Raw genomic sequence first — 13,607 nt, forward strand, 5'->3', positions numbered from 1 at the left:
GCTTGACATTTTTACTTGCAAGGACTTTGAGTATGTTAGCAATGCTAACCTAAATTCCAGCTACCCTCACCTAACTTTGTTGGATGTATCTGATTCAATTCATTAGAAGCATTAATATGATTTAAATGAATTCAGAAGACACTTGTCATCACTAACCCTGATCCGTTCTCTTTTTAAATAGGATCTTATTCCTTATGTTTGTATGAGGGGTAGGGACTGGACCACCAAATGGTGGCCACCTTTTCTCCTTGGATTCTAGATGTTGGTGATCCTGTTGCCTGCTGTCACACTGACGGCAGGCCAGAGCACAAAATTCAGATTCAAATGGGATCGCAGATCCAGATGTGCCAGGGTTCAAGGGTTATTTCCCCCAGAGTTTTGGTTGGGCAATGGACAGCAAGGCCAGAAGCAAAAGTCTCACCTTGAACCAGTTTTGGATTCCCCTTCACTGCAGCAGAGGATGGCAAGTTCAGCTCACTGCTCCATCTTGGTTTGATACTAATGAGAAACTGCAAAAGCCACACAGAGATAACTTTGAAGAAATTAGAGGGATTTTTATAGGTTGTATTGACATTCAATGAAGTGGTAATATTTCATTTCTGTGGGATAGCTGCATTTGCAGTAGATCAAATGTAAATAAACTTTGAAGAAATGCGTGTCAAACATTTGAACTGTTAATTCTGATGCCTTATATTTTAAGGGTGAATAGATTTTCTCTGCACAGCTTCAGGCTGTCACTTACATTGGAGAAAATAAATAAGAGTTTTAAACCAGAGAGAAACAGAAAGTGAGTTTCTTTCTTTCTTTTCTCTTTTGTTTGCGTGCGTGTGTGTGCACAGATATTGAGAAGGACCTAGCACTGTGGGAAGAAGCAAGGCTCTCAAGAAGCCCTAGTATCCAACATCATACTTTATTTACATCTGACCATCAAGGCAATCTTCAAGCTACACAGGGCCAAAATACGAGGCCTCAGGTGCCAACTCAGATGGGGAAGAACATTCAGCTCCAAGGAAACAAATCACCACCGCTGCCCACCAACAGCAGAACACAGGTCTCCAGTGTTGCAAACAGCAGGCCTCCAACGCCCGGTACACAAACCAACAGGCCACCAACTCCATCAACTCCAGGGAGCAGACCTGTGACCCCAAATAGCTTGCTGTCACGGCCTCTTACCCCTAGCAACCAAGGAAATAAGGAAGGCATCATTAGTATGCAAAGAAGCAGATCTTTGACATCTAAGAGCCAAATGGGGAGGACCCTCAGCGCTGCTTCAGGGCTCTCTGTGCAAATGAGTGGAGACATTGTTGGAACTGTCACTACTCAGAGAAGCAGTTTATCAGAAGTAAGATTTTCAATTTAATGTTTTTGCTATGTTTAAGAGCTGCTATAATGTGAAGACTAGATTGTATTTTATGTTGAAGTAACATTAGGATACCTAATGTAACTTCCTACTCTGAAAAGAACTTGCAATATAATTATGAGAAGATTAACAAGGAAGTACTGCTCAGCTTTGAGAGGTACTGATTAAAGAATGTCAGGATTATTACAGAAATCATACTGAAGCACTCGTGCCCACCAAATTTTCCATGAGCTCTGTAGGGTTTTGCCTGCATGATGCATAGCAGTTTTATTAGCCTTACAGTTTCTAAGAGGTGCATACCTCTGGAATATGAAACATAATTTTATTTTATCTTTATGATTCCAGGGTATTTTTTTTCCTGCTGCACTGGCAGTGCATAATATTTCCTTGGTCTGCTTTTTCTTTCATTTTTTGGACACATTGGAATGATTAGTTAGGCATCGCTGAATGGACAAATTTTCCGAAACACAAAACTGAACTGCAATGAGAAAATGTCCAACATCATTGAATCACTGTCTAGTACTATGTGCATGTTAACTAGGCTGATTCAGAGCATAAAAACTTCCTGCCCTATATTAATGGCTTTTACAGGATTAGTCTTTGCTTAAAACAAAACAAAAAGTTGAAGTACCTTGTAAATTTTGAGTGGGATTCTCCTCTGCTAACCTTAGCTGCCTTAAAGATAACTTTAGTGTGTAGGCAGTGGAAATAAAACCACCTGCTGTCTGTCTCAGACAGAATAGAATATCCCTGCTGTCTATCTCAGATACATGCCTTATAAAGGTGAGGTTTTTCTCAGGAAATGCCAGTCCTTCTATACTGACTTGAGAAGGACCTATATGTCTAGATTGCTAATTTTTTAATGGTGGAATAATTCGGTTCCCACCATTTATTACTAATCTCTTTGTAATCCATTTGTCAAAGCCTGGAGAGGTTTTTTCCAAGACTGAAAAAAAATCATACCTTTAGATAATTGTTTCTGAGAAGTATCATTTGTTTGAAAAATCTGTTGGGTATGACACTTTACACAATGTATTATCGCTCTAATGACTTCTTAAAAAAAATTTAAAATGTTGTTTATAATGACATTGCTTAGAGGTGCTTGTAGGAAAATTAGAGATTTGATACTCAGTATAATCTTCCAATTAAGTATATGGCCTCCATTATTTATTATGAAAGAAAGGAAATGAGGCACAGATAACTAAAGAATTTGGGGAGGAAATCTTACTTAAATTTGGTGGTGAAAAAAAATCCTCATTTTGGTGTTTGAATGGCAGTGCAGTAATCCCATCACTCGAGCTACTTCTTCACCTAGAATTGGATATCCAACTTAAAGACATGAGGACTGAAGGTGACTACAGTTCTGTTGAAAGTATCTTCACTGACAGTTGATATATTTTCAAACCAGAAGTTTTCCATGGAAAAAAATATGCATTTGTAACAAATTTCTTTTTTGACAAACAAAACCCCTTCATCTCCTGTTTTGAGGGGTGGTTGTGTTTGTGTGTTGGAATTTTCTCACATACCAGAAAATGAGGATTGAAATTCATTTTTAACTAAAAACGTTCAGAAGAAATGAAGGGTTTCATTGTTTCCCACTAAACACTTCACTCTTCTTTTTCTTTCTTTCTTTTTAAGCTGTCCTGTTCTTAACTGATACATAGTCATGTGATGCCAACTAGAATTATTGTATAGACTCCTGAAAGTGCCATGTAATGAGCACTGCATCTCCACCAAGGGACATCCAGTCTGTCCATCACTTCTGATCTTTACTGTAACAAGGCAGCAATTAAAATGCTTTCTTCCACAGCCTTTCTGTGCTTATGGTAATAATAACCATGAGTCCCATTTCATTTGCTGTGACTTGTTACTTCTGTTTGCCAAGTCCCAAGCTTTGCTGATAGCTCTTACAATAAGTGTCCTGTTATACTTTTAATATACGTATATATATGTCTCAAGAACTTTGATAAATGAGCAATATTATTACCCTGTTTTACAGTTAGAATAGCATGTCCAGTTTCATCCAGCAAGCCCCACTGTAAAGCTGGTGTTAAATCTCAGCATTTCTATGCAGGATCTTATCCTCTATTATAATCCCTTCCAGAACTGACAAATTCTTTTCTTTCTCTTTGCTCGCGGGGTACAATAGTTCATTGGCTGCTAGTGACCCAGCTCAAACCCTATTTATCCTTTCCTGACACACACAAGTGACCTTTGACTTAATGGAAACTTGTCTCGGGACTAGCTCTGCTTCCAAGGGGAAAACTGCTCATATGACACGTTCATACTGAAGACCTTCCTCTGCCAAGCTGTAAAGGCCCTTGGATGTCAGAAAGTAGCTGGTGGAGGTCTGGCCAATCTGCTGCTCCCAGCCCCATCTTTGGAGTGTTATACTAGAAGCTTTGGGAGCTCTTTTAAGCTGTCTTTGCCCACTGAAGTTCCTGGTCACTTAGAGAAGTGGGTTTAGACAGAACATACCCAGGAAGTATCTCTGTTCAGTGACATTTTTTGCCATGTTAGAGGTGTCCCCCTATTTGTGGCCATGTGATTTCATTCTCTTGTGTCACAGCTTCTCTCTGACCATGGAGACAAATTCTAAAAAGTCAAAGGTGGCCTGGGGTAGAAGAAAAACAAAGTTCTGTCTTTCTTTGTACTTTTACAGATCACATACATACAAAAGTCGAGGCTGATACTGTAAATTATTTTGCAACTTTCATTGTAGGTTTTGTATCCTCTTCTGTATAAAACCAGTAAAATAAAATAAAATAAGGGAAATGGCCTTTATTCTTCTTAACCTTACGGTGTGAGCTGGGAATTTCTACTAGATGTGAATACACTGTGGTTATATTGCCAATCCTATAGAAGATACTATGATAAGGTTTTGCACATAATTCTGCTTCCTTACTCTTAGGTGGTGTTAATGGAATTAACCAGTACAAAGTTGATACATATTTGATGAGAATAAGTCAGTTGAAAAGGATGTAATTACTGGCTACCAGGAACATGTTTTACCATAAGGAGCTTGAATTAAAGAATTGAGAATCTACATGGGTTTACACTGTGTGCTGTCACTTGTTTATTTATCAGGAATTATAACGCATTGAGAGATATGTTAAGTATTCTTCCTAGTTTGTAATGTGTTTCAGAGTATAACAAGTCTAAAATACAAAAATATTATTCATAAATACAATTCAGAATTGTTCTTAAGTTTTAGTAAAGTTCATGCTGTAGCTCAGGGTGGTTTAATCTTGTTATAGCACAAATCTTAAATAATTTGGCAAGTACTTAACATATCAGCTGTTAAGAATGTTTTGGGGGTTTTTTAATGCTCAAGACTTATAATGATCTGAGATTTTGTGGATGAGTTTCTGCCTCTTGGCACACATAATATTACAGAGTTCTAACAGGTGTGTTTTACTATCAGCTCTGTTCAAGGCTGAATTGAATTATAGCAAAGAAATGCTACCTAGAGAAATAGTTTTATTATCTCTATAAAACTAATAAATCAGGGTTCCAAATCCTTTGGCAGAGATACTTTTATGCATTTACCTTATCCTTTGGTGTTTTGTATAAATTGACAAAGGAATGTTGAATCCTGTTTATCTGTTTAGGATGGATTCCATTAAAGTGACACAATTCTGTGATAGTTATCAATAGCTGTTGAGGTGAAAATACTACTGACTCACTTGTTTGCCATTTCATTTTCTGAACGCTTGGAATTTTATAGTCACTTTATTTATCCAGATAGTTTAAAGTGGTATTCAGTAATCTTTATTGGTCTGTCATTGTTAACAGCAGGAAATTTCAGCTTGTTTGAATATAGCATTGATTAACACAAGTTTTCCTCTTACTTACTGGAGTATAGAGCATAACTCGATGTGATGAGAACTCTCTTTTTGGTCAGATACTTGCATTCTGTTCTGCTGCCTGGCTCAGTTCTTTGCTCTGTGTTTTTGGAAGATTAAAAAGTATGCTGATCAGAGTGAGAGCCACTTGCTCCTACTGCAAGAATCCTGTTCCATGAACCAAAACATTTGCCCAGTTCAGTGCTATAGTCAGCAACCTTCTCGAACACTGAGCACATTTGAAATGGCAATACATGCGTAAGTCCTGGAGCTCCTGCCTAAGCTTAGCATTGGGCCATTGTAGCAGTGTTTGTGGATTTTTTTTTAACAGATTACTAACAGAATAATTAATAATTTACTCCCAGTGAGTGCGATCTTGATTGAACAGCCCTTGGTCTCCAAGAACTGATTTAAACAAGCCTGGTTTCTGTTTTTAAACCAAATAGTCTAACAAGAAAAATTATGCTGTAGTGCTGTGCAACACAATTTGACTTTGAATACGTAGGTTCTGGTTTTCAGCTGGCGTAAAAGAAGACAGGGCTATTACCCCCTTTTTTTTTCAGGTACTTATAAGAATTTGGCCAGTAATTTTATGATATCTGGCCAATGCTTAAGTTTTCTTTTAGAGACTGGACTTGCATGTTTGAACTGGTTTTGAAAATAAAACTATGCATTCCAGTCTCATCTCTCACCTTGAATATTGCGAAGGAACCTGTCAAAGTATTTTAATGTCTCTGTGTGTACATGCTCACATACATGTGTGTGAGTATGGAAAAATATTCTTATATACATACATATATACATTATATAAAAAAGGAGGCAATTGTAAAACATTTTAAGAAGCATATATTCAGCTGTGTATGAATTTTTAACTGCGTAAAACATTTATATTTTGATGCTTAGAGTTTTATGGTATCCTGGAGACAAAAGTTTCCATAGCATTTTTCCTTCCTAGGCTTTCTCCTTCTCCAGTAAAATCATAGGTTCTAAATCAAGTTTCAGGTCCTTGTTCTTACTAGATTGGAGACAGTGAAAGTTCTGACACATCAAAGCCTTACTTCAGCAAATTGTGCATGACATGTCTAGGCATAGTCCAAAAACTGCAAGGACAGATGGAATATCTGCATTAAAATTTTGTTCTGTGTTGCTGCATTTCTAGGATGAGTACGTATATGTCTGTGGCTATAGCAGATAGATAGCTAAAGAGACCTTTTCTTTTTTTCAGAATAGATAAATAAATAAGAATTAAATAAAAAAATTTCTAGGGAGCCTGCATATCCTCTACATTCTGGTTTTATTTCACAGCAAGACTTTTTTTTTTTTTATTAAAGGATTTCTCCTCTCTAGTTAATTGAGGCTAGAGTGTTTGCTACAGTCTGCATTTATATAGAACCATTCTCTGTCATTTTATCTAAAATAGATCTGTTTGTGGCAGGATGAATTCTTACAACAGCTTCAGCTTGCTCATCAACCTTGGATATTGCCGAGTGACACAGAAAGTGAAGGAGTGGAAGCTGACCAAGACAAATGTGAGTATATTTTGTTAGGACCAGATAATATGTCAAAAACCCTCAAACTTTTAACTTTTCTTTTTCATATCTTCAAATCCTGTGAAGATGTCATGCCTACTCACAGGAGCTTTTCTCATCAGTACCAATTACTCATTTGTTTTAGGGCTGAACTTTATAGGATTGATTTACATCAGCTTTCCTGCAGTCACTGAATAATGACAAAATGATCACAGACCACAGTTTACTTAGCTAAGTGAAACAATTTGTCCTGATGTGTTAAAGTAGCTGCTCCAGAGAAGTAGCATGAAGTTGAAATAGATACTCTGTTTAGTAAATCTCTATTGACCAACAAAAAAACCCACAAAAAACCCCAGTAGCTCTGAAAAGTAGAGCCTTCCTCCTCAGGCCTGTGACTCCATTATCTCTATTTTGCCTGCGTTCTTTTGAATTCCTCTGTATGAAAAAAAAGTTCTTAATTACACAAGTAATCCTTAATATCCTACACTCTTTGAAGCAGTTGTCTAATCATGAAAGCAAAGGTCAGCAGGATCATAACCTAAATGACAGAACAAGTAACAACAAGTAAAATGCTCTAAACTGCAATACATTCAAACTTGTAGCAAGTTCTGTCTGCCTACCAGGTACCTGTAAATAATCTTGCTGAAAATATTAAATGTTTTGCATTTTCTTTTTTAATTCACGGTAGTTTTTGTGAATATGCAAGCTATTTCCTAACATATTTTAGGTGATATACTTGAAAAGAACAGATGATTTAATCAACCTGTTTAGAAAACAATAAATTCTACTAAAACTGCTTTAAACATGCAGAGTTCAAATAAGAAAAAGCCAATTTCTTTACAGAATGGAACAGTTGTGTAAGGGATTAATGATTAATAATAATCATGCCAGATAAACAGAATATATTTTTAAGTTATGCCACTTTAAAAAATTAAGTTTTCTATTCATGTACTAGTTTCACAAATCCATTCATAGGCCTGGGGTTTGACTATGAAATTTCAATTTACGTAGTGAGATACTGAAGAGCATGTGCCAGTTTTTTTAACGCCAGTACAGTATTCAAATGAAGTTCTGTGTGTCCAGCTGATTTTAGTCCAAAGCCAGTAAGTCCAGTTTGGCTTGCACCTGAACCTTTCACTTATCTTTGGGCTGAAGCTCACCTTAGGTGGCCAAAGGGAGAGCCTGGTACCTGCCTTTTCTGTGCATGTGAATTTTCCTCTGTACTTTCTGTAACGAATTTACAATCCCACAAACATTGGTAGGACTGGCTGCGCATGCACAGACTGGTGCTAATTATGTGATCAGGGAGACTGATGCTTCAGGATACATCAGTTGCACAGCATGGTTCTTTTATAGCTGCTGTACCTGAATTGCATGGGTGTGGGGACTTCTGAGCATCCAAGAACCTGTGCTATAAGATTCCAAGAATCCTGGTAGATCATTGTCACTGCTCAGTGTGACAGAGTGGTAAATTATAGATAAAAGTTTAGGTTGTACCACCGGATCAGTAGAGATGATAGTTTCCTAACTAATAATTGTTTTTCCTGGATCTGATAGCACCAAGAACAGAGAAGGGAAAGAAGGTAGCTGTAAGCTATAGTTTCTGACTAAAGTTAAAGCATGTTGTTACGGGCATTGTCCAAATGCCTCTTAAACACTGACAGGCTTGGGGCATCGACCGCCTCTCTAGGAAGCCTGTTCCAGTGTTTGACCACCCTCTTGGTAAAGAAATGCTTCATAATGTCCAGTCTAAACCTCCCCTGGCGCAGCTTTGAACCATTCCCACGTGTCCTATCACTGGATACCAGGGAGAAGAGATCAGCACCTCCTTCTCCACTTCTCCCCCTCAGGAAGCTGTAGAGAGCAATGAGGTCGCCCCTCAGCCTCCTTTTCTCCGAACTAGACAAGCCCAAAGTCCTAAGCTGCTCCTCCTAGGACATTCCTTCCAGCCCTTTCACCCGCTTTGTTGCCCTCCTCTGGACTATTCAAGGACCTTCACATCCTTCTTAAATTGTGGGGCCCAGAACTGCACACAGTGTTCAAGGTGAGGCCGCCCCAACGCTGAACACAGCGGGATGATCACCTCTTTTGACCGGCTGGTTGTGCCGTGTTTGGTGCACCCCAGGGTGCGGTTTGCCCTCTTGGCTGCCAGGGCACACTGCTGGCTCCTATTGAGCCTGTTGTCGACCAGCACCCCCAGATCCCTTTCTGCAGGGCTGCTCTCCAGCCACTCCTCTCCCAATTTATACTTGTGCCCGACGTTACTCCGTCCTAGGTGCAGAATCTGGCATTTCAACTTGTTAAATTTCATCCCGTTAATCACTGCCCAATGGTCCAATCTATTTAGATCCCTCTGCAAGGCCTCTCGTCCCTCAAGAGAGTCATCAGCACCTCCCAGTTTGGTATCACCAGCAAACTTGCTAAAGGTGCATTCAACTCCTGCCTCCAGATCATTGATAAATATATTGAACAGAAGTGGCCCTAGAATGGAACCCTGAGGAACACTGCTGGTGACCAGTCACCAGCCAGATATAGCCCCATTCACTACAACCCTCTGAGCTCTGCCCTTCAGCCAGTTCTTCACCCAGCACACCGTGAACCTGCTTATCCCATAGTTGGACAGCTTGTCCAGAAGAATGCTGTGAGGGACAGTATCAAAAGTCTTCCTAAAATCCAAAAAAACTACATCCACCGCCTTCCCTTCATCCACTAGGTGGGTGACCTTATCATAGAAGGATATCAAGTTAAAAGGACTTTCCCTTTGTGAACCCATGTTGACTGTGCAGTTAACTGTAGTGTAGTTAGCTGCTGCACACTTTATAGTAGGTCAGTGTTTCTACTAATATAACTAAAGGAGTAGAACAAAAATGTTTGATCAAAGCAATACTTTCTGTATCTGAAATCTAATAATGATGAATGTTATTAAAAATAACAATGTTATCATCCCCATCTGAGGTTATGTGCTAGTGTCATTGGCAAGCAGGAAGTGCAGAACTGCCACTGCTGACAAAGAGAAGCTGCCAATTCCCAGTTGTAAAGTGGAGAGTCAGTGAGGGGCTTGGCATACTTGCTGATTGATGCCAGTGCTTGTAGGCAGAGCAGCTGGCAAGATTACACATCGTTTTTCACCCTAAAGTTAATAAATCTGTGTGGATGTTGTGTGTGTGATTTAGTGTTGAGGGGGCCCAGGAGTTCATAATTTATGAGTTTGAGCAGAAGAGCTGCAAAATTAATCTTTACAATAGCAACACCTGTTCTTTGACTCAGCTTTTAATAAATTATATGTGGATAATATTTACCACATTCTTTGACTACTTTGAGATAATAGCAGCCAGGTGTAAAACTAGGTTTTGGTAGTGGGAAAACTAACAATGCAAAAAAAGAAGCTATGTGAGTCACCTTGAGTTCTTTTAAATTAATACCTTCTGGTTAGTGTTCTACAAGAAAAAGAATGAAAAAAATTGGGGGTAACAGTTTCAAATGTAGTCAGATGTAAGAGTTTAAAAAGGCTATTTTCAAAGCCAATGATAGCTGAACAGAATTGGGTCACTTTGACATCTCAACATCTCCCAACAAACATCATTTGCAAAACAGATACGACAGCGCACATCTTGTCTTATGGAAATGAGATCTAGGTTCTCAGTTCTTGTAAATCAGACTTTACTTTCTAAATCCTTCAGACTCTCTGACAGCATTTTCAAAATTTATCCTGATCAGTGAGATCCAAAGATAACTGCAAGTCAATCATTTTTAAAGCTTCATACCAATTATGACAAAATTTCAAATCAAATAGGTACTCATATAAAAGAGTATAAATGATTGCTGCTTAAAAGATCTGTTATGTTAAGGAAAGAAAAACATTTTTAAGAAGCATTGTTGATTTTTTTTTTTTTAGCATACCCTCTCCTTCTTCCTCTTTATGTGCTTAATTAAGTTTGTGGCCATATGTCAGAGAGATAAGTGTATAATTATTTGCTCTTGAAATGTAAATTCTGTTATTAAAAAATAGGAACCAACACATGCTTTTTAAAGAACTACTATAATTTAGTAACTAAATCTCTTCTGCTTGCTAGATGTGTTCTGCTTTGATACTCTATACGCACTGAGCAAAGAGAAGTGAAAATGGCCAAGGCAATATGATCCAAAATCAAGGGTTTGTGGTTCTTTTTTGATTTTAGTGTCACTAAAAAGCCTGTAGACAGGGCCTCATGTGTCTTCCTCCTCAGCTGTCATTCTGAAGACAGTTTCCCATTATTACCTGTAGTAGTTTGCTTGTGTGCTGATTCTCTGCAGAGTTTTCAGAGGATGCATGGAGATCATTCTTGGAAAGAGGAGGGATCTGGAGAAAGTATTTACCACTGCCACAATACTTCAGTTTGGTGGGAGTTCTTTGAGCTGGCAAAAATAATTTTCTTCTTTATGGGGTACTGATGCAAGGAAACAGAAGAGCTGCATCTACAACCACCAGAGCATTTCTTAGCCAGCTTTTATGAGAAGCAATTCGGCCTTTCAGGGGACTGGCAAGAGTCAGCTTGAATTTTCCCTTGAGAACAGGTCCTACAAAGACTGCTGGTTGGAAATTTCTAATGCATCACTAGCTTCCAAGAACCTTGAAAAGACAAAGACAGTCTTTTGGTGTAATCTGACCTACTATCTGTAGTCCTGGCATGGATTTACTGCCCAGAAGTCCAAGTCTGCTTTCTTGGGTGCCTAACTCAAGAAGTAACCCACACAGCAGATTTCCCCATGTCTCACAGCCTTGGACATAGAGGATCCCTACCTGCAGTCAGTCTATTTGGCAGGTGTACATGGTAGGTGAATAACGTAGACTCTTAGTGAACTTGCTACTTGGTTAATCCATATTAAATATATATCTATGTGCATATACATTCCTTTGCCCTAATCCGCTTAAGGCATGTCAGTTTCTGTAGTTAATGGCACACTGAGTGGTGTGGCTGCTATCACTTCACTCTAACTTCAACTTCCCAACAGAAGCACTAGATGCTCATTTCTAGCTCAGCTGATCTGGGACAGGGCTTTAACTCTCACCTGCTGGCCTGTGGCAAGAAACTTAAATGTTTTGCCACTATACATCTGCAAATTCTTTTCTAAGGTTTGTAGTGGAAGGTCTACTGCTGATAAATCAAAGCTGATTGTTGGGAGAAAGTGGGGTTTCAGCTCCATTCATTCTTGCACTGGTCTTGAAACTCTGCAAAGACACTCTGCTGACTACTTCAACAGGTATTGAAGAAAACCTTCATTTTCCCATTCTGCACAAATGTCCACCTAGGAAAAAGACCCAAAGAATGAAAGACAGTTTTTTGTAGAATCAAGAAATTCAGACTGTGTTCCAGTAAAATTCCAAACCGTACAATATTTGTCCATGGGTAAAATTCCTTACACTGAGCAAATTCACATGGTTAAACAGTTAGTTTTTCTTAATTATTAAAATAAGTGTTCCTAAGATTTGGAAAATTGCTTGATCAGAGTTGATAATAAGGAGTTTACTGCTGGAATGTGTTTTTGCTGTGAAGGTTTCTTTTTGCTAGAGCTAGGTACTACTCAGTATGAGTGAGAATGACAGAATCAGGCTTAGAGCAGCAACTGTTGATTGCAACATTTATGATGTTAGCACAAACATGTTCCATTTCTGTTGGTCAAATTCAGCTATTTGTATTTGTATTCTGCTCTGATGGGGTATAGCAGGACTGGAAACATCTCTTTCAGTGGATATGAGTTTAGGGCTAGATTTTGTTTCTCTGGGGAGTAAGGTAGTTATGAGGCATTGCTCAAACGTATTAGTCAATTATATGTCTGGTTAATAAGAACATAGTATTTGTAGTTGGAAATTTTCCCCAGTGAATAGTAAATGTACTGTAAGTATGCGCTTTTTTGTCCCAAAAGTGAATCTGGGTTGAACTTCTGGAAGACTTTAATTCCAGATTCATGAATCTTCTGGAGAAACTTATTGGTATCTTTCTTTCATTTAATATTTCAAGAGTGTTGATTTAAACTGGAGTAAAAAAGTCGTATCTCCCCATCCCACATAACCTTTCTAAGGACTGTCATAAAGCTTTTGTCTGCTTGGGGTATGAGTAATTTTCTAAATTCCTCCAGTGTGCACTTATGTATGTTAAAGAAGGTACATTTTCTCTCATTTTCCCTACCAGTGGCTTAGCTAGGTTTTTAGCTTGAGACAGTTCTATGTCTGCTTCAGAAATGGGATACCAGTAAGGATTGTGTTCCTGTAAACAGAATTTCTCCAGGCCTATTGGATGGTCTTGGCTGGATGGCTTGTAACACCCACAGCTGAAACTGCACCATTTCATATAACTGCTTTTTGAGTCTGAAAATGAGAGAAAACAATTTTTGAGCATGGAAACTTGCCCACTTGGATTTAATTATTTATAAAAAGTGAAAGAAATCTAGAGATTGACATTATTTCTACCAGAAGTTAAATGACTGTTGGATAGTGAGGGGAGAGTTCAAATACAGCTAGGGAAAGTTGGAAGTAGACTCAAGATTCCTATTTTTTGAATGGATGCGCTTAAATCCAAAGCTGCCATTATCTCCTTATACTATTGAGGCTTTAGCTCATGTCACTTTATTTCTACTGACTGATATTTGGTTTCACCTTGGAAAAGTTCATATTGAACAAAATGTCTGAGAGGAGGAGGGAATTTTCCATTGCAGTGAGGAAAAAAATTCTCAAAATTTGTTTCAGTGCAGAAAGCTGTTTTCAGTACAGCTTCCAAACCTAAGGATATCTTTTTCTGCAACTTGCATTAGTATCGTAAACTTGGATTCCCAAAGACATTGAATGTAATAAAAAATGACACTGTAATTTAAAAAATGGCATAGAGAATTATCAGG

At 38.4% G+C, this 13,607-nt stretch overlaps 1 protein-coding gene across 1 annotated transcript in view; it reads left to right on the forward strand.

Moving 5' to 3' along the window:
- C2H8orf34 (chromosome 2 C8orf34 homolog) overlaps positions 1–13,607 on the forward strand; it is a 174,369-nt gene that overhangs the window by 154,507 nt on the left and 6,255 nt on the right. The window contains exons 12-13 of the mRNA XM_075495726.1: positions 840–1,342; positions 6,641–6,734. Coding sequence (XP_075351841.1) covers positions 840–1,342; positions 6,641–6,734 — 597 coding nt within the window. The remainder of the gene's footprint in view (positions 1–839; positions 1,343–6,640; positions 6,735–13,607) is intronic.

This window comes from Mycteria americana, chromosome 2 (assembly GCF_035582795.1).
Source record: "Mycteria americana isolate JAX WOST 10 ecotype Jacksonville Zoo and Gardens chromosome 2, USCA_MyAme_1.0, whole genome shotgun sequence".
Lineage (NCBI taxonomy): Eukaryota > Metazoa > Chordata > Aves > Ciconiiformes > Ciconiidae > Mycteria > Mycteria americana.